Below are 22356 nucleotides of genomic sequence, written 5' to 3'. Positions count from 1 at the left end.
GACAGCACTAATACAGAAGTTTCTTTAGTCATAGTTAGCTGAGACATTTACTGTGAAGCCTATCAAGGGAACTCTTTCTCTTTCACATCAGTTCATAATTTCTTCAGTTTTATTTGTACTTGTTTAGAAGACAAACTTGTGGCATTTCATTATCCTGTGAGAAAGTATAAAACCCCAAATGGTTACTCCCATTGCTTTCAGTGTTCTCAATACATTTCTCTATGCTAAATTTAAATTTGCTTTTGACGCATTAATTTAGAAATATTTCTTCATTCTCTTTATATTCGTGGCAAGCTGGATATTCCAGGACCAGGAAGAGAGCAGAGGTCAGTGTGTGTTGTGGTTGCCTTTCTCTGTACATCAGCAGGACCTTGTGGATGCTTAAGTGCCACAGCAGGCTCCACATCTTTAACATAAAGTCTTTAATTAAGGTGTGGGAAGCTCTTGCTGAGAACAGCTACTGAGCACATCAGCTGTATTCTGAACTTGACATAAGCTTTTTGTTTTGATACACTCTGTATACACATTTTCATTGCAGGCTGCAGTGAGCCCATGCCTTACTGTACAGCCTTTTCCTCCTACTGTATCAATAGGAACCCTGGCTATGTAAAGAAATCACTCCTTTCTTTCATGTTTTATGTTCTGACATTATTAATACTGACAGTACAGCTCTGGGAATCTATTGCTCATTAGATTGAACAGAATTTCTGCTGTCTCAGCATTGACAGGTTACAAAACGTTTAATATATTACTTCATATTACAAACACATTTCAGTAACAAATCCATTAGCAGATCTAAAAATCAAAATAGATTCTTGGAATTCAGAAGTAGAATCAATCTAAAACTTTAATTTACTGCTCTTTCTTAGCATTTTCATCTGTGGGTAGCAGTTCTGTACATAACCATTGCCATCCACAGTACTGGAACACTGGTGCTGAGGCTGACAGGGACATGTAGTCAAATGAAGCCCTGGTCATGTGTTTAATCCCAGGGGATTGCAGCTATCTCATAAAAGTATTTTATGCTTTTTGTTCTTAGATTAGGCAGTACCTCTGACAGCAAAGCCAGTAAAGAGATAGTGAATATATGAAGAAGAAGTAAAAGGATACAGTGAGAAATCTTTGCTGAGTAGATAATGTGTTGCCTGCTTTTTAGATCTAAATTGGTGTTTTAGCACATTTTATGCATGACTTCTCACATCAAAGTACAGGAATTACTCTTTCAAATGCAATAAAGATAATTTAGATAGCTAATTTTCCAGCTTTTTTAATGCTGTTGAGTGTATAAAGCATCTAGCTAGTTCAAATGCCACTGGGAGATACAAATTAGCGATATAGGACAATTATAAGAGATGTTTTTAAGGAAGATGATGTGTTAAGAGTGTTTCCTTCACCTTTTGAATCTTTATATTTTGAAAATTTTTGTAGATTAACTGCAGTAAGTAGCATTTCTATTTAAGATTTTGTCAGAAGTGAAGTTTTATTTTGATTAATACATATGATATTTAAAATATTGGGTGACTTCCAAATAATTCCTGTTTTTAAATTTGAGGGTTTCTAGCAAATGTCAAGTGTTAATCTTCGGGCTGCTCTTAAATTCTAATCAGCTAAGAGCATAATTGTTCAGTAGAGAGTGAATTAAATTACCTTCTTAAATGCAGTGTCTTAGAGAACTGGTGGGGAAGGAGGTTCCAGGGTTGGTGGCCACGTGCTCCAAAATGCAGGGAAGTGCTCTGCATACTGAAGATCCCATCAGTCACCCTCCCTTTGAAGAGACAGGGGTAACATTAAGTAATATTTATGCCCTGGTGTCTGGAGTATTCTTGGAGTTAGTGGGGCTCCTTCCTTTGAATGCCAGGATTTTAAATTACGTTGTGCAGGGGATGGCTGTTGACATGTGGGTGAGAATGGAGCAGTGTCATTGAGTACTCTACATTTTAGAAACTTTGGGGCCAATTTTTTCTGATTCTCTATGTAGGTTACAACTCTTCTGGAGCCTGGACTTTTGTGCATGTGTTGTTTCTGTGTGCCACCTTAGGAACCAGCTGCATAAATATGCAGTAAAGGAGAGTGTTGTCCCATGAAAGCAAGCAGTGAAGGCTGATGGATATAGCTGAGGTTTTATAAGGCCTGATATGCAGGTAGAAGATCACTGCAGAATCACTGTGCATTAGGAAAAAAGTGGTTTGTCTTAATCTTTGGGTACCTCTAGAAATCTGGCCCACTTGCACGCTGCTAACTTTCAGCAGGATCTGTTGTACTTGACTGGTTCCTTGGATGCCTCTGGCATGACATCTGAAGTAAAGATGGAAGATTTCTCAAGGGAAAGTGGAACGTGGGGCTGTGAATGTGTTGTCACTATTTAAATAGTCATTAGGCCAGATTTTGCTGGATTCACAGATGCCCAACCAGTCTTCCATATTCATGAACACTCTTCATCTGCTTTGACAAATGGTGCTATTTGAGAATTGAGCTTTCATCTTTTTGCTTCAAGTTAACCAGTTCACCTTGGAGTCAGAAATTCTGAGGTTGGTGAATCCAGAGAAAGCTCCAGGTGAATCTGGCAATTTAATTTTTATCTTCAGTAGAGTTTTACTTAGTGTAAATCAGTAATGTGGATTTTTCTCCTATTTTCTGTACATCTGCTGTTGGCATAGAGCATAATGACTTTTTCTGTGCAATGGGTTTTTGAGTTACCTTCCTGCCAGCTCCTACAGAATTTCCCAGTATACTCTTCTGTATTCATAAAATTTAGAGCCTAGTTTATCACCTGGTGGAGAGTAGGAGGAAAAGCATATAGCTCTTTAGTGCTGAGAGAGACAAGGCAAAAAGATTTAGTGCAGGTACTAAATCATGCTTTGAATGAAGCATCGTACTTCTCAAAAAAACATTTATAGTATTTCCTCTAGTAAAAACAACAGTATTAGTGACTGTGCTAGTGCTCAGCATTTGCAATTCCTGTGCTAATAGTGTCAGTATTCACTACTGCATTCAGTGTAAAAAGTGCAGGAAATCTACCTGACCACTAAATGGCACTATTTCCTTTTCAGAGCCAAAACCAGAGGAAAGGTGTTTAAATCAAAGTTGAGGGACAATATGCACATGATTTTCTTATTATCTATCCTCCAAATGGTTGTCTGTCACTAAAAGAAAACTGACTTAATTTGTTCATTCTTTGCTTTGCATTTGATATGACTGGTAGAATCCAAAAAGCAGCTGATGAATTTGTGATGACTTGCCTTTAGCTGCTGCATTGCTTCAAAGGTTTGTATGACTGCCTTGTGTGGAGAACTTGACCCATAACATGAAGAGAAACAACTGAATTTCTTTGCAACTTAAGTTTTTATTTGATTCTTGTTAGGAATTTGAATTACTTTTACTTGGTGATTTTTTTTAATGTTTAATGAGGTTAGAGCAAATCTAATACAGGCCTGGGTAGACACCACTGAATTCTGGTTATTCTGTTTGCAGCATCAGTCTACGTGAATGATGCATTGTTGTCCTGTGGTGGTCTGCTCTCAAGTTTTTCAGACATTTTCATATGGGTGCCAGTTAACAGACATCTGCATGTTATTACCTATGCAGAGGAAAATATTTTTTTTAAGAAATTAACCCCATATAGTTTTATATCTTTTCTGATACGTGATTCTTCTTTCCATCCCTTGAGTTCTGTGGGGCTGCAGTGTAAGTATCAGTATTAGATTTGAAAATTAGGACTAGGGGAAAATGGTTTAGATAACTTCTTTACAGAAAACAGCCTCCAAAATGCTTCTATATATGCTAATGCTGTTTTGCTTGCCATGACTGCTGGTATAATTAAAAACACTGGCTTAAAGGACAGTACAGCTGGAGCATCTATGTCACACTCTTGAAGTGTGACTTGGAACAGCCAACTTTTGTGACTCTTAACAGATGGAGACCTCAGTTCAAGTTCAGCCTTCCAAACAGCAAGGTGATTTTACTTTGCTGAGTTGTGCTATGCAACTTTAAAATATATACTTGATAAACACACATATTAGTTTTAATCTTAATTGAAATATATCTGTAGACACCAATTTTGTTTGGTGTGTGGGTTTTTGTCTCCTCAATAACTTAATTGCTTTTAATGCTCCAATTTGACTTCTGCTTATCTAGGGAGGTCTGGAATTTTCACCCATACGTACAGTGTAATGTATCTTTCAGTCATCTTTTTGAGAAGTTGAAATTGTACTGAGTTGAGCCTGACCTCAGAATCACTGGTTCCATGTTTGTATAGTCAGTGCTTATGCTGGACTGTTGCTGGCTTGCTCTGAACCAAAACTGCACTTTAGAGGCATGGTGATAGGCATGGTGAATCCTGCACTGGGCTCCATTTAAACAGTGATTGTTATAATCATATGGTTAAATGGCTCTTCAAAATTGCTGAGCTTGTCTCACATTCCTGTCATTTTGATCCTGACCATTTTTGCCAAGCATAATCTATTCCTATTTCAATTTATTTGTCTTTAAGGTAAAATATATTGCTCTCAAAACTTGGTTGGATTTCAAGCCTTAGTGTGAATTTGGGGTTTTTTTTAGAATAGTTGAAACTTTTAGAGAAAGTGTGAAAAGGCATCAGCATAATGATTGATTGTTTTATTGCTTTTCAGAAAAATGCATGTATGTTACTTGGCATATGCTTTATCTACAGTGTAGATGTATGGCTACAAGCCTGTACTTCTAAAAATCAATTGGAAAAATTATGCTGTTATTTTGACCATTAATTGGAAGAACTCCTCAGATCACTTACGAATCTGGCATAGCAGTGACCTATACTCTTAAAAGTTTTGCATCAGGACTACAATATTGAACTTTTGGAAGAGCCACAGGATGTGCCTGTGCCACATGTCAGATCAGATGATCCCAGTACGTTCATTTGGCCTTGAAATCTAGTAAATCATATGCAGTAAGTACAAAGAATAGCAAAATCTGCAAGCTGTGCAAATGGGCAGACTTTTAAAACTGCAGGTACATCAAATAGTTCTCTTTCCCAGTTTTCTTTGTGGTGTGGTAGGCTTTGTATGATTCCCCAAAACTGCCACTAAACTTTCTTGTCATCTAGCCAACTGGTCACCATGATTTCCCTGGTATTGCATGAAGAGCTGTGTGAACAGCCTAGGAAGTTGCTGTACTGATTATCTTCTGGAGTCCATCTTTTGGTTGCTGTCATACTGCACCTGTGGAGAGCCTTCCTTTGGCAGCCCTTTGAACTTCCAGGTGTTCTTCCTGCACACCCAGGTTTGGTGGGTGCCTGACATAGGTGCCCACAGAAGGAAGATGTGTTTTCTGTCTTATCCCATCCTTTAACCTCCCTTCCCTGAAGCCTCTCCATTTCCCCTCTTGGTTCAGAGGTGTATCACAGGTGCTCCTGCTGGCCCATCCCTTTGCTTTGAGATACTGAGTGGTAAGGCTGTGGGTGATGCCCTACCCACTTTCCTCATTTCTCTCCTGCTTTGTGCTTATGCTGCAGCAGTCTGCTGGAGCAGTAGCCAGCTGCTTGTTTATGTGCTGGTTTCCAGGGTTGTTAAATGGCTGAATTTGTTTACCTATATGAGTGTATTACCTTAAAGAGAGCAAAGATATAAAAGAAATGGCTTGCATTTTATAATAAATGTGAAAAATAACTTCCCTGAGAAAAGAGTGAGATCTTCCTTGTTATTCATCCTCTATTTGTTTCAATGTCTGGTGTACATTTCTAATATTTTGTATGTGTGTGACTTCTGTCAAGTTAGGAATGAGTCTGGAATGGTTATGACCAATGTGCTGCTGTAGGGACTGATCACTGAGTTGCTTGTCACTAGGTTGCACAAAGGCTGTCATTCTGCTGCTGAAAAGATGTACAGCTCTTCTAGCAGCTGTACTTGGTGCTCCTGCTAGTGGCTGCCAGCACAGCTATAATAGAAAGCCAAATAGCCTCATACTCCTGCTAAACAAAAATACCTCCTGTAATTCTCCTGGTGAGATTTTAGAATCTGCAAGGAAGCCTGGTGTTATAATTTTATTTAATAATATCTCTTGGGAAACTGTACTTTTGGAGGTTTATCTGTCTGTTAATTGCTAAAGTAAATTTCTTGTGACTACAGTCATTCATTACAAACCACAATAAACTAATCTTGCTTGCCTGTCAGTCTTTATTTCAGCTAGGCCAAGAATAATAGTTGAAGCCAGGAGACTATGCTCCTGAAACACTTGCTGTTGAGTTTTGACAGTTTTACTTGCAGTGAGTGACAGTCAAGGATATTGTTGTTAGAGTAGTCATTCCTTCAGGGGATTGTATTATGCCTACAGAAATGCCCTGCAGGCCTTTTTATATTCCTTCTTTTAAGATGCCAGTGTCACAGTCACTCTTTTTCTCTCCTTTTCTTGAAGGTATCACGTAACATAAATAGAAACCCAAATGTGATCAACAGCAGAACTAAAACTATTATTCTTCTCTTGGCTGAAAATGGAATTTTGAGACAGATGGCTCTTGCAAGTGGTGGCATCCCTGTTGGGATTTCCTCAATGTCCTGTAGGAAGAGAGACAAAGGTTTCCCCGTTTCTGGTACCTTACGCCTATTACTAAGGCATGGCTTCATGCTTGCACTTGAAACTGGCACTTTCAGTACTATCTTTTCCATTCTTACTGGAAAACTGGAGTTTTGGGTTGTTCTATTTCCTTCCATCGTGCAGGACTTGTGCTGTTTTTCTTTCTTATTACCCAGTGAGACAGCCTTGCCAAGAATGGCAGAGGCTACCAGAAGGGGAGGTCTGGGTGAGCCTCATTTCCCCCATTAACCAAGCTGCAGCTCTATTCTATGGTAAATTAATTTAATGAATTTAGCCAGTTGTCTTCAAAGCCTCTTTGGGAATAAATCTATGTAATTGTTTGGCCCCATGGTGATTAGCACCATGCATCCTGGACCAAATGACTAAGCCTCCACTTTTCACTCTAATAGATATTCATACTGTTCAGTTATGAGACTTCCTGGAATTTGGCACAATTAGATATGATTGGTGGGATTCAGATCATTAGTCTTTTGTTATAACCTTTCCCTCACACAGTTTATGCACACAGTTCTTACTCGTGCTTGTGTCACAAAACAAGTCATAGACTAGAGGGCTAAAAATACAAGCCTGTGACATCATCCTGACTGATAGTGTTGCCAAAAGCTAATGAAGGTTAGCCATCATTTTAAGAGTTCTATTATTAACACTAAACCAGTGCATTTTGACATAGAGAAGCAATATCTATCTACTGGATACAGAATGTGCATTTTTTTTTTTAAAGGCTGATTTTTCAATTCCTGTGTTGGCTGCTTGGAACAATATTTGCTTTAAGTAGTTCACAGTGAATAAGAAAGTATCTCAGAAGCAGCCTCAAGCACAAACAGATATACTTAGAATGTTTTAGGTATACAGTAGTTACAGCTGAAAAAATGAACCCACTTAATTTTCTGTACATGCAGTTGCAGTTTCTCCTGGTCTTGCTACAGTGATCCATCATTGCAGGAACTGCAACAAGGAATAGTAGGTTGTGCAGAGGTCAGCAGGGTGACCAGAGCTAAGAAACAGATTTTAAACAGGAACAAAAGCAGATAATGCAGCCTTTAAAAGAAATGGCTGGCTGAGTATCCAGAAGTCTGTAAAATCCAGAGAGGAAAGTGAAGGGGGAATTGTGCATTGTCTTCTCAAAGACTGGGGGATGAAACAAGCTGGTGGCAAGTTTAAAGTGGACTGATAGGAATATTTCTTCACATAACCTATATTCAGCTTTGGAAGTCTGCAGGATATTGTTGATGCTACAAGTTCACACAAGAGCATAAGTAACTGAAAAAATTCATAAAATCCTTGAGGGATTAGTAAATACAGACACAACCACATTGTAGGAGAGTCTGCAAGTCACTGTAAGCTGGGGGAGGCTGATTGAAAAGACTGAGCAGGAGTTAAGGTGCTACCCTGTGGCATCTTTCTGCCTCAGGAAAAAACAAACTGCAGTCATTCTCTCCATACAGAGGAGTTAACAGAAGGTATGCAAGAAGTGGGTCATCAGTTTTGTCATTACCTGTGTGATTATTATAGGATTTGGTGTTTCTATCTCTTACCATGTCCGCAGGGTTGGTCCTTAGGTGATCAGGCATACCCTTTCTTTACCCTTTCTTTCAGTATTCCATTATGCATGAACACTGAAAAATTGCAGTTTAATTTCTTATGCGTGGAGTGCAAGTCACCAGACCCAAATTTCACTTGTGGCTCTTCCTGTATTGTCACAGTGGCTTGTGGCAGCAAATAAACTTAGGATACAAAAGCAAGGGTGCAGATAATCACTGAAGAACTGCTGGTGTGTGAGAGGAATTCCCTGGCTCCTGCTTAAAGGCTGCATTTTGTGCCCTTCATGTTTGTGTGCCAGTGTGGATAGCACAAAGCAGATATGCATGTGCAGCCTTTGTATAAGACAGCCATGAAACATAAGAACCTGATAGAAAGTAATTCATTTGCTCATAATGGGCCTCTAATTGTTGCTATTACAAAATTTCTGATTGTGACTATGTTGTGTTTAAGAACCAGGCCTGTGGTTTTATTGCAAAATTATTACAGCAAACCCTTTGGGGACTGTGAGTATATACACTCATTCTTTTAAGTATTCACTTGGCCAATATTGTGAAATGTAGCTGTTTCTAGGGAACAAGAGGCCCTAGAATAACTGCTGAACTAATAAAAAATAGAGGTCCATTTAGTTTTCTTTTTTCTCCAAAGACCATCATCATATCTAGGATCAAGCAGCAGAAAAATCAGGCTTTTTTATTATTTTTTTTTAAAATTGAGCTTTTTTTTTTAATATAAGTAGATGGGCAAAAATAGCTTCCACATAAAGTACCTTGACCTTTTGTGTTGCTTTAAAGAGACTGAAAGTCTCCTTGGGCTTTAGGGTTTAATAATAAAGTAGTATAAGGCTTGTGTTTCTAGGGCTGAGAAAGAGGGTATGGAACTGAATTCATACACTTGGTTTTGCTGAAGTGTTTCATGCAGGTGATGTTTGGGGTTGATGGAGAGACAAGTCAGAATGCTGGTTCTTTTCTGAGTCCTCTGAGTGGCCCAGGACTATCAGAAGCCATATCTGTGCAGTCAGGAGGGGATTAACATGGTGGTTAGTCACAGTTCTTCCAGGACATGCCAGAATTAATAGACTGGGTTTCAAGACCCTCTCTTATATGCTATTTCTAACATCAGCAGCTTTCCTGGCAAAATAACTTGAGTTGCGTGTTGTAAAATTATTTTTTTTTTCTTTCCTCGGCTCTTCCCTTGTTCTAATATACTAAAGGAATCTACAGTGTGTCCATTCTTCCTTTTTGGTTGTTTGGTGTGTTTGTGATTTGGGTTTAGTTTGTCTGTTTTAACAAAACTGGTTTTAGTGTAACAGTTCTTTTGTCCTAAATTGCCCTTGTCTGAAGAATCTTTATAGGGGTTGCATATTTTGCAGCTCTTCCTTGTCCTTTGCTCAGAGCACCTCAGAGGGTGACTCATGTCTTGATCCTTTTCCTGGCTCAGAGGTATTGAGGAGACCATGTGCCAGAATGTTCCCAGTGCCTGCAATGAGAATTGGTGTTCCAGAGTTATTAAAACATAACATCTGTCCTTCAGTATTAAAAGGGATGTGGGATTGGATACTTGGGATCCAGATGTTGCTCCCTCTTGCTCTAGTCCCCTGTCTCCTACAGTGGCAGCTGTCTGATCTTTCAGGGTAAAGCATTTAGTGCCTTCCATGCTCCTGGCTGCTTGCCTAGTTTTTTACCAAAGCAGAAGGATTTTTGGTATAAAATAGCATCTGTTTCAGATTTGGTTTTTCTCTTGAATGATGGGAGCTGATAATTTTAAACTTCATAGTTATAAATGTAAGTGCTTTGGATTGTCAGGATAAGTGCCCAGCTTTCTGAAATCCAGAAGTAGTTCACTATTTTTTTGTCCCTCTGTCATGATTCTCTTTTGCTTCATTGCACAATGCATATGAACATTTTCTTTTTGTTTTCTCTAAGCAGGTAGTACTTGCTGCTAATTTCATCTTGCATCTTGTGTCAACGGGGACTTTTTTTTTGATAGCAAGCAGTGATAACCAGATTTTCTTTCTCCTCAATTAAAATAAAAAAGGGGGGGGGTAAATTGTGTACAATTAAGTGTTTGAAATAGGTGATGTAAATTACATCCCTGGAGCTTAAAACTCTTTTTATTCTCTGGAGAAACACATTCTATTCAGTAGCTGTTGAAGGCTTCCTACTGTCCTACTATTCAGGGAATTAAAATTTTTTCACTGGTTGGTTCAAAGTAGAAGAAAAATGTTTAATTAGTCATTCTCATTGTTCTTGAAAGAAGCAGCAGAGAAAAAAAGAAAACTAATGTTTTTCTTCTCCAGATGTAAAGATCTATTTTGATAGTGAATGATGTTCAGGGACTGCCTAATCCAGCTAGGGTAAATTCAAGCCAGCACTCTGAGGGATAAATATATGGGGTACTTTTAAAACACTTGGTGATGGAGGAAAACAAGCTGCATGCATCATTAAACTGAAGGATCTGGGGAGAAACTATGCAGCTTCAAAAGTAGTGCAGATCTTTTATAATAGTTGTCTATGAAGTTAAAACTGTTTGCTTTCCCTTTCTGTAGAGTTCTCCTTTACATGACTTGTAATTTGTAGGTAGTGTCTGTTACTTCACCAAGAAATATATGTTTCTTTGATGACAACATATAGATGATCCTCTGGTTGTGTTATTTCACTACAATTATTAGCTTGTTCATGTAATGGTTGAATTGTGAATAAAAGACTGAAAAATACTTTCTCACTTGCATGAAAATGGCTTTTTTTTTTTTTTTTTCTAAAGGTATTCAGTGTATAAGACGTTCTGATATACTAGATGTTAGTTCCTTAAAGAAATTGCTGCAGGTAATATAAAATTGGCTGATTTTCCCCCTTCTTGTTGATAACTTGTGCAGGTTTTTTCCACCATTCTGTATGTGTGCATCAGAAATAATGTAGTAGGCTGAGACAGCTAATTGCATTGATGGCTTTGCTAAACACTAACTCAGATGACTGAAAACTCTGCTTTCCTTACCAATTCATGTGAGAAGGCTAAAAATTTTTAAGTTCTTGCTGGATGTTAAGGAGCAAGTTTGACACGTTAAAAGGAGTAATAATCCCTTAGAGTAACTGTTTTTCTGATGTCTGTGGTATTTTGAGGATTGAACAGTTTTTGATTCAGAATGAGTACAGTGTGTAGACATCATGAATGGTCTTTTTAGGGATTTTGTGGATTAAAAAATGAAGTTGTAGAAATGAAGCTACACTTAAGAGTTGAAATGTAAAATGCAAACCATCTTAAAATGAAGCTCATCCCCATCTGTGTTGAAATTGAGAATCCACATTCAAGCATGTTCTCATTATTTTAATGCAACTTATGAACAGATAGTAAGAGCATACACTCCAGTAGGTGAAAATTACTTGCTGCTGTGCTACCACTATTTCATGACATTTTAGTTAATTATACTGTCTCATAATGACTTATGACTGTGCACAGAGAGTTGAGATAAAAAGAAGGAATTGTAGTGATTTTCAAAAGCGAGACCAAAGGGTATTGCTGTCTAGAATGGGGGAATGGATAATATGTCCATGAGCTCCAGTCACTGCATGACCACTGGGTTTGTCTTCAACTGTAAATTAGGGGATTATACAACTCCTGTGTAGCATTAATTATTAAACAAAAACAATTTCACAGTTTTATTCATTCATGAAATTTCTATAAAGAGTGGGAGACTTTCAGTATCTTCTTTGTTTCTCTTGATTCCCTCTTTTATCTTTCTTTGTAACTGCTCTGATGGACGCTGCCTGATCTAGGGCAAAACCTCCCCTGTGATGCTTGTCACCAGACCTTTTGCAAGTTCTCAAGTGATAACTTGGTATTCTAGCAGTAAGACAGGTCTTCTGAAGAAAAGTATTTATTTGCTACATCCTTTATGCTCCCTGTTTTATCAGTGTTTCTGGTTAAAATTCAGATACTGAATATCAGTGATGCACCATGACAAGCCTTTTTTTTTTTTTTTTTTTTTTTTTTTTTTTTTTTTCAGTTCTTTGACTGTAAATAAAGAGACAAACAGACATAAGTATTCTTATTTGCACATACTCAGTCACTGGTTGTAATGAGAAAATACTGTTTTGTAAATTACTTGATGCCTACTGAGTAAAATTGTGCTTGTAGATTGTCAGCTGGTAGCACATAATATAGTAGGATGTAAAATCACCTAAAATTCCATTTTTTCTTAGGTTGTCTCTTTAGTTCAATATACTTAGCATTAGTTTAATCTCCAACTCTTGTGCAGCAAGCTGTAACATAAATCCTGCTTGCATGTCTGCAGTTAATATAGCAAGTTCTCTTCGTGTATGACCATCTTTTGGAGATGTCTGTCTGTGATAGTGACAAAGCATTGAGTAATGCTGGTTCCAAAGAACAAAGGGAGGTAAGACTTCAATACTGGGCATCTTGGGTGGCTTAGTCTCTTACCACAGTGTGCACATTAATATTTAAAGCACAGCATCAGCAATGCTGGACAGCATCAGATGAATGCAATTACAAGCACTACCCGAAAGGTTTCGTTCCTGACAGAGCTGCCTGTACTCCAGCCATTTTTGCTGATTGTTGAATGGCTCAGAACTGCTCAGAAAGCAAAAAATCACTTTTGTAGAGATATCCAGCCCTGACCTGACCTGTTCCTGTTAGTGTTTCGGGGTGTTTGTGGATCATCAGTGTGTCCTTTTGGTGTGTGCTGAGTTTGGGCTGAAGGCAGTGTGTTTCCTCAGGGTAAAATGGCACAATTTGCTGTTCTTGACCCAGTCAGGTCAATATGGGTGAAGTTGTACTCCAGTTTTGCTTCTTTTGTAAGGGGAGCATAGGCTATGCCAAAGGTATGTTGTCCGTGGGCAATAAGTAGGCACAGGATTGTGGAGAGCAGAATAATAATAAATAAATGTCACAGTTCAGTGTTCCCAGCTGTACCAGTCTTGAATAAATATATGTACTTGTGCAATGTGTTTTTGAATTGCTGAAAATTTGCCACAGTCATTCTGGTTTAAGATTTATTTTATTTTATTGGATCTGTGGGCATGTGTTCCTTCTGTTAAATACTTCTGTATGCTATAAAATACTGTGTGTCTTTCAGTTTAAATGTAGGCTACCACATTTCTTCTTGCTTATATGTAATATATTAAAGAACCAAATGTAAGATAAGAAGTTGACATGCTTTGTTCAATGAAACTAATGCTTAATTCCACCTTTAATTTTTTTCAGAAAGGTATACCTTGGTGGTAAAGGAAATCTATAGCTGCTAAATCAGTAGGAGTGGTCACTGCTAAAACCTAAATTACTAGTGATGCTTAAAATTTAGAATTTAAGAATGTTTGTGACTTGTAGCATATAGAATTGTCTGTTTTGGATAGTTATTAGTGCTAATTGAGCCAAATGCCCAGCTCAAATGTGTGATCATTCTTCAAGCTCTAAATACTAAGTTGTAACTTTTGCACAGTAATACAGATCTAATTTTTATTAAAAGAAAACACGAGTCAATTTATCACTTATCACTTCTAGACCACTTGGGTTTGACCTTTTTGGAGTAAACTGAATCATAACAGTTAAAGGTGAAAAATAAATTACTGATTAGATTTACTGAAATCTATTTTTCTTGCAAAGTCTGAAATTTTTGAAGGTGGGAGGTTTGCCTGGACACCACCCATTATTTTCACCCTTCTTTTCAGTCTGTGATGAAAAAAAACTAAGTAGTGAATCATAGTCTGGTGTCATTTATAAAATACGAGTCCTTTTAGGAGTCAGACACACCAATAAGCTTGAGCAGATTGACAGCAGATCTTGTGCTAGGTAAAATTTAGCAGGGTCTGATCAGTCAGTGGCAAAAAAAAGTACAAAGTAAGCATGTTAGGAAATGTGAAAAACAATGCATTTTCATTACATGTGACCACAGTGAAGCCTGATTAATTATTTACATTTATGTTTATCACAGTATGAAATTAATTTTCTTTTATTTTTTTCCCTTTCAAGTGCAAACTGAGTTCACTGTTTAACACTGATACTTTTTATCTTTGCAGTGTGCCGGGAAGACTCGTACCAGTCAATAGTGTCCTGTGCTGCTGTAGTACTCGCCCCTGTAGAGGCCACAGTGGATACAAAGAAAAAAGAACAGATGACAATACCTGATGTGTCCAAACAGTGAGTTATTCAAATACCACCATCTTTTACAGGCGCAATTTAAACACTAGGCCAGACTCCTTCTCATGGATATGCATATACACCCTCCCTTCTCTCTCATCAGGCCTTTCATAGATGTTTCTAAAAGTAGAAACTGGCCTGAGGCTAAGTTGCTGCTCTTGTTCATTAGCCTACATTTTTTCCCAAGACTTTTGGTAATGACATACATAAAGGGAATAGGCCTTTATGTGTGGACTTTTTAACAGGTTTGATAAGGTGATTCTTTCTGTTTAAATAGTCCTTTCATTCTTGCAAGTAGTTGATTTTTATAAAGAAGGTGATTCATAAATGCTCAGCTCATCTGATATATTTCAGTGTTTTCCAGTGATCATTTTACCTCTGTGATACAAGATAGAATGGCATCTTCAAAAGTGTGGTAGTGTGTTCTTGCAGGGAAATTCTATTTACTTCATTACAATGTGTTTTGATATCTTGCATTAGATGAAAATCATAACCACAGAGTGCACAGTAACATTTGCCTTGAAATACCAGGCAGGATGGTTATTTCTTAATGATTGAATCCTTGGAGAATAAAAGTAATTTTGTTTTCATGAAAAGAAAGAAAACACAATTGTAAGGTTTTATCACAACACAAATTTGAGGTCTGTGCCTTTTAAAATTTGGAAGGTATTAAAAAATGTGGCTATGGATAGCATCATTCCTGTATTTACCACTCATGTTTAGTTTTCTGCTTCTCTTGGTTTGTACAAGTTTAGCTTTAAAATTGTCTGTGGAGTCCTGACTTGCGTGCTTATTACTGTAAGAAAATTAAAACATCTCCTCACATGCCCAAAATCCCTGAAACATCCAAAACACCACTGGTGGATTAGAGTAGATTAGATGGGTTGTGATCTTGCTACAGATTTATGCCTTAAGTCTATCTGGCTGTGGGATCTTTCTCAGTGTGGTGATAAACCCATTTCATCTAGACTACCTGTACTTAAAATTTAACACAGTATGTTGCCTGTTGTCTAGGTATTACTGCAGTGTTTGAAATGCTGTGAGCATCTAATTGTTGTAGTGCTTCTGTTGTGTGGCTCTCTGAATACCAAGAGGTTGGAAAGGCAATGGGCTGTAAAATATTGTGCTGAAATCCAGAATAATTATTCTGATTAGTTCAAAGCAGCATAGAACATATTTTCTCGTCTTCACTAAAAGGGAAACCTGCACTGTTATTTGATTGGCTTTTTCATCTACTATGATTAGATTCAGCATTTAATAATCTCTTATGAATTCAAAGTATCTGTTTAGCATGTGCTGAATGAAGCCACCTCCCAGATTTTTGGCATGATTGGATTTAAATTTTTTTTTTTTTACAACCTGATTCTTGTTATATTCTAAGAACATGGACATAACTTTTTGTAAGCACTCAGAAGTCTCAGAAACATGCTCTCACCTCTGCTACTCTTCTGATACTCATGTTTAAAAATACAACCTGTGGCTCTGGAATTCTTTCAAGGAGAAAGAAGATTGTGCTTAAACAGATGAAATGTATTTGAATTTCCCCGTATGAAACTGTATCAGTGTATAAGTGTCTTTAAGCCAACATTTCTGACAAGTATATTTGAAATTAAACAGAACGTTCTCGCTGGAAAAAGTTTGCAACTGGAATTCAGTAAATTTTTTAGAAACCTTCAAAGGAATTGTAGGGAGGTGAAAGTGTGCAGCTTCAGTAAAGTCTCCAGCATTATAAATGAAACATCAGCATACTGATCCTGCATTTCACCCTGTGCTTTCTACATGCAGATAGGTTTTCTTCATATCCAGTTATGGAAGCAAACAGATCCTGATTCCTGGCTCTAAGTATCCCAGTGTCATCTGTCTCCAATGCAAATGTGCCCTTGGCATTTGTTGAATTCCATTAACTGGAATGCAGACTCCATGTATGAGCAGGTCTGCACGTGTGGATTATAGTTATTGATACTCAGTTGATGTGGAAAACAACATTGATGCTTTGATTTTTATACTTACCTTTCTGAACCTATTTTGACTTGCACATCTGAAAATTGTGTGTATCACAGAGCGCTGAGCAGTAGCCAGCCATTGAGGTCCTGAAGGGAGAGAAGTTTCTGCCTTCAGGCCCTACAGGGACAGTATATGTTTAGAATAACTAAAGCTACCTAAGAAAGTGTGTAATCCAAAGCAGATAAAATGTGTATTAATAGTATTACAACGTTAAACAGTTACAAATAGCTAAAAATAATTGTCTTGTATGCCACAGTAAAATTACATCAACGACATTCAGGACATAAGCAGTTGTGAAGACTGGACAGAAAAAAAAAAGCTTTTATAATATTTGATTAATGATGTTACTTTGTTTTAGAAGGAAACTGTTTAGTGGCTTTAAATAATGTATTTGCTTAATGTGTTTTTTTGTAAGCAGCAAATCTTAGTGAGACTTTTAAGTGTCTGTAGATTAGATCTTATCAGGATTGCAAGAGCAAAGAGCCATTTTTTTTTCCCCCCTGTATTTTTTTTCTTGGAAGCTCAAACCGTTTCATCAGGGAGTAATTTCATAGTGATACTCAGGTAATTGCTGACTTGTTGCTTATGCACTGGCAAAATCCTGGTTATTCACCAGGAATGGATTTGGCAATAGGAAGAGTGAGCCTTTGTGATTTTTGTCTTTCCACTCCTAACAGGCACTGAGACAGAGAAATACATGTCAGTGTGAGGTTAGGGTGAAAAACAGGAAGTGTGGGCTCTGCCTTTTTTGTCTTCTCAGCCCTCCACTTTGTGTAGGATGTTGCTTTAGCTTTGCTATATTTTGTAGAAATACAAGACTTAAGAACCTCTTACTGTCTTAATAGTTCGAGTTATTGAGGCTTTTTTGTGTTGCCATAGTGATGCATCAGTCAGTTGTTCTCAAAGGTGCCCAGGTGCTAAAACAATTGGAACATTTTGAGCAGTGAGTTCTGCTTATAGAGTCCCAATTTCAATCCTTCCTGGCAAAACTTGAATATAAATAAATCAGCTGCTGGCACAGAGCAATGGCATGAGGAATCCTCACTCCCATTTCAAACTTTTACAAGGCAGCATGGGAGAGGAAGCATGGCCCAGGGAACTGTATGTTAATCTTTAAATGAAGTGGGCTTCAGCTTCACTGGGCAAACTCTGGGCTGAAAGGTCAACCTACAAGGGGCAGGGTGGGAAGAAAGTGTCTGAAGACACATGAGTCCTGGAGCAGACAGTGTTCTGCTGCTGTGTGATGTTCAAAGGTCAACATAGTAAACCATTCATGTGCTACTAGAGCATGAAAAGAATATAGTGAAATTCAGGTGCACCATTTTTTAATCTGATTTAAAGTGATTGTTGTGTCTTTCATTTGATGCATTTCTTTGGATAGGACTGCCCTGCAGTTCAGAATAGTGATGGCAACATGCAGCTCTCTTAGCTGGCTAATTTAAAGGTGGTTTGTACATTACTACTTCAAGCTGCTGTCATATTTCTGATTTTGATTTTTACTTAAAGATGTTATTTGCTGTTAAAGTATTCTTGTTGTGTTGTGAAGCAGACACAGTAATTTGACAATTCTTTTTCATGTCAGAAATATTTTCCTGAGCTTTAGGAGAGATTTACAGATGAAGATCATAGAAAAATGATAGGACAAGTGGTAATGTTTTTAAAGTGAAAGAAGGTAAATTCAGACCAGATCTAAGGAAGAAGGCTTTTCCCATGAAGGTGGTGAAACACTGGAACACCTTGCCCAGAGAAGTCATGTATTCCCCATCGCTGGAAACATTCAAGGGGTTTTGAATGGGGCTCTGAGCAACCTGATCTAGTTGAAGGTGTCCCTTATTGCAGGAGGATTGGATAAGATGGCCTTTAAAGGTCTCTTCCTGTTCAAATGTATTCTGTGATTTTATTTTATTTTTTGATTGTAAATTTCACAGATCATTTGACAGTTCTTCAGACTTTTCTGGTAAATGCCTGAATGAGCCTATGTAGTGAGTCTTTTCAATATTCTGTCTGTGTCAAAGCTGTTTCACTTGGACCTGCAACTCTCCATACCTGAGAAAGATTCTTAAGTGAAAATCAAACATGTGAAAAAGTTTCTTGAAATCACAGTGACTACCTGGGTACTTGCTGATGGAAACAGGGTGCTGAGGGGGAGATTTACAGCTCTAACACCATTCTGTACAGCACTGTTTAGTGTAGATGCTAACCCAGGACTTCGGTACCCATACAGATTGGAATCTAGAAAGATGTTGGTGCATATATAGAATAAATTTATTAGCTTCAGTAAGCATATTCCAAAATTTAGGAGCTTTTTTACACCCCCTCTGAGTTTTAAGTAGACGTATAATTGTTACATGAGAAGACTGGTAATCATTTTTGACTCTTGCACCCTTGTCTAATTCCTTTCACAAGAACTTCAAACCAAGCTGATAATGTATTATTCTTCACTTATTCATTGTGAATTTTATTTTAATTTGTTTTTTTCATTTTTGATAAATCCTAGGGAAGATTTTTCCCCCTCTAATGAACAGTGATGTTATTTTACCTCTGTGATTTTTTATGCTTCTGTTATGATTTTATTTTTGAGAGTTGCCTTTATCCAAATTAAGTTGTAAACAAGGGGCTGAGGTGATACCTGCAATATGTGTACAAGCAGTTGCTGCTCCACAGTTTGCCAAAGTGGGAACCCTTGTCTGGATGCATTACCTAGGATGTGCCAGACCTGGACCCAGGCCACCCAACCACTCCATCCTGTGCTTATCTCAAGGCCAAGTCCTTCTGTAATCTTAAAATCACATTTGCCTGTCTCAAACAATGTTTAAGTCCTTACAGCCCTTCAGTGGTGATATGAAGTATGGTCTGTAAAGCAGCCAGATTGTCAGGCAGTGGAACAGGAATGCTTTTCACACTTGTTTGGAAAAGCAGATGAAAGATGGTTGTACTCTTTTAGTTTCTGGATGATTGGGACAATGGGCTGTGGAAGCATGTGTCATTCTTTGGGTGAGAGAATGTAGAGAGAATAGAGATGCCCATTGTTGCTCTGGAGTGACCATATTTTGAAAGCTGTGGTTCAGCTCAGCTGAAAAACCTGAGACATCAGCTGGATTGCAGTATTCTCTCCAGCTTTGCATTTTAGTGATACCACGTAGGAGAAGTAGCATTTATATCCATTTCTTTAAAGCAGATACTTTGAAATAGAGTAAACATAAGCAATGTGTTTATGCTGTCAGTGGTCTTACATACTTTTATCTATTTTGCTGGTTAGTCTTTAAGCTCTATTTAGCAGCTTGAAGGGGAACTGAAAATTTCTGTTTTCTATGTTGTCTGTCACATGGTCTTCTTGTACATCCTGTATTACTTTTTGCACATGATGGGAAAATAAGTTATTTTGTTGTACTCATGTCTCCTTTGAAATGGGAAACTTTTCAGAAAATAGTGAAAATACAGTATTTACACTTCTTTCATTGTCTGCTAACAAGCTAAACTCCTACCTGACATTGCCTCTTGTCTAGGCTGCTCACATTGGTAACTCCCTTCTTCCTGCTTTGAGGAAAAAGAAAACAATAAACCAGACTCTATTATTTAGTTTTCTTCCTTGTGTCCAGGCACTGCAAAAATGAGAATGATTTTGTAAAATCAATTTTAAGTAACAGCTATAGGTGTAAAGGAAATACAATTGCACTACAAAATGCAAATTTATACCTGGTTATAGAAGGGGAGTATCATCAGTTCTCATGTTCCTTCTCAATCACTGCAACCATCAATCTATAGGAGAGATTGACAGGAAAGCAATATATGTATGTAATTTCAAAATCTTAGGTAATTGTTTGCAGACAAGGGATTAAGCAGTTTTGTAAAACTTAATTTGATCATAAGTTGGAAATATTGAATAAGTTGATTTTTGAGAGCCACTAATTGCAGGTACTCTACTTACTAATCTCAATATTTTTTGGTTCAACTCCTTTCCTCCTGTGTGGTGAACAATGCAGAGGAATGGTGGCAGTTGTCCTGTGCAGGAAGGGTGCTACATAGGTTTGTTTCATCTCTAGCCCTGCCAAGAAAGTTTTGACCTTTGCAAGTATAGTCCTTGTTCAGAAAGCTTCCTCTTTCCTGTGAGATGAGATTTGGTTCCTAAAACACAACTATTAATGCTTCAGTCATTTCCCTAAAGTCTTACTGAGGTGGCTGAACTCAACTTGATAGAAAGATATAGGGATGGAATGTTAAGCAAGGTACTTAATGAGGTCACTGGATCAAAATGTGGAGGATTGAGAAAACTACAGCATTTTCTGGTTGAGATGATTTTAGCTGCAAAATGAGAAGGGTGCATTGTATCATTGTGTAGCTGGTCTTCATTAATAAAAAATGATTGAGGAAATAGAAATGTGTAGGGGTGGATAATACAACTTTGCTGATGATGATTGCACCAGATGGTGAAAATTCAGATAGAACTTTTTGAGTCAAAATGCAGTTTCTGTAATGTACATTGGCAGAGTGTGGCCAAAGCTGATTTAAAACATTATACTGCACAAAGAACAGTGTAATTATAGTAACTGGGAATACATATTTCCCCTGCTTCAACAGCAAGTACTGGACAACATAATGGCATCTACAACTAAAGTTTCTGAACTGAACTGCTCTGAAGTTGTCATAAGCAAAACATTTTCACCAAATTACAGTGGCATTGAGAAAACAGCTTTGCCTACAGCAAGATCACTTTGTTTCATTGACATATGTTAAATTATAAACTTTTATGATACCATAAGATCATTCTGCTTTTGGCCATCACTCTAAAAAGAGTGTCCTTTGGAGTAAGATTATCAATTTATTTATCAGACCTGAGATTTTTTTTTAAATTTTTAAATTAAATTAAAATCTCTGCATTCCCTTGCATCCTTCTGTTCTCTGTGAGTCACCATGTTCTCCACTGGGTGTTTCTGCAAGAGGGGAAGCTTAAATTACGTGACTTGCTTGTCCTTCATGTACACAAATTTTCCCAAAAGAAATCCATCAGAATAAGAGTTTATTTGAAAATATGTCTTTCTTGCATATATATATATATGTGTGTATATATATATATATATAGGCAGGTGCTTAAGATGGAATTGGTTCCAGAGTGCAAATTTTATCCTATATATACTGTAGTGTCTGGAAGTGTTTGCTTTATTTACATAACTGAGAATTGCAAATCAGACTACAAATATCAACTTAATTCCAAAGCATCAGTCTCACACTTGGCAAGCAAGAATAATTGCAAAAATATTCTTGGCAAGTACATTTTAATTAGAACAATGAACCATAAGACACAGTTTTGAATTTTCATTTTGGACTGAGAGTTTTGCTGTGATGAAATAGAAATTATTGTTTATATATGTAAAAACTTAATGTCTGGAGCAATTCTAAAAAAAATGTAGTTGAAATAAATAAAATCTTATCTGGCTCAATCAACCTTGAAGAGGATGGTTATTATAGGTAATTAGGTAATGCAGGCAGAGATGTTTGAGACAGTCTTAGGCAATTGAAAATCAATTATTTCACCTGGACATCTCCATCTGAAGAGCTGCTGTTCTAAGTTGTAGTGTTGGTCACTTGCAGAGATTGTTATTCTAATAAAATAACAGTACTTTCCATTATTTTATGTGGCAACTGCCTAAGCTCTGAAGAGCACACCCATCATCTGCTGGGATGACTGCAAAGCCACTCAGGCATGGTGTTCTTCAGGGGCAGGGCTACAGTGGGGCATGTGGAAAATGTCTCATTCACTGACTTCAGATTTAAAAACAAAAAATGACTTCATTTTCAACTCATGTCCAACATACACACTCAGAACATTGTTACGCCTTCAGTTTCAGGTATTAAAGGAGATCTAAGTTTTTGTTTAACAGGTGCCTATTCAAGGGGCTGAAGGCACTTGATTTTGAGACAGAACAAAGAATCCTCTGAATAATGGCAGTACTGGACTTATGCTTCATGTCAAAAAAGCCATTTTTTTAGGTAGTCAGAGTGTAGAGTTAGATTATATAGCAGTTTTTGGATTTGTATTTCAAAAGCTGGTTCTTTTAACATCCTGCACCAGTTGGGAAGGCTGTGAGAACCTGT

At 37.5% G+C, this 22356-nt stretch overlaps 1 protein-coding gene across 1 annotated transcript in view; it reads left to right on the top strand.

Moving 5' to 3' along the window:
• CCSER1 (coiled-coil serine rich protein 1) overlaps positions 1 to 22356 on the top strand; it is a 375259-nt gene that overhangs the window by 143995 nt on the left and 208908 nt on the right. The window contains exon 5 of the mRNA XM_079305722.1: positions 14139 to 14259. Coding sequence (XP_079161848.1) covers positions 14139 to 14259 — 121 coding nt within the window. The remainder of the gene's footprint in view (positions 1 to 14138; positions 14260 to 22356) is intronic.

This window comes from Erithacus rubecula (assembly GCF_903797595.1).
Source record: "Erithacus rubecula genome assembly, chromosome: 5".
In the NCBI taxonomy this organism is placed as follows: domain Eukaryota; kingdom Metazoa; phylum Chordata; class Aves; order Passeriformes; family Muscicapidae; genus Erithacus; species Erithacus rubecula.
Note: the sequence above shows the minus strand (reverse complement) of the source record. Positions and strands in the feature narration are given on the sequence as shown.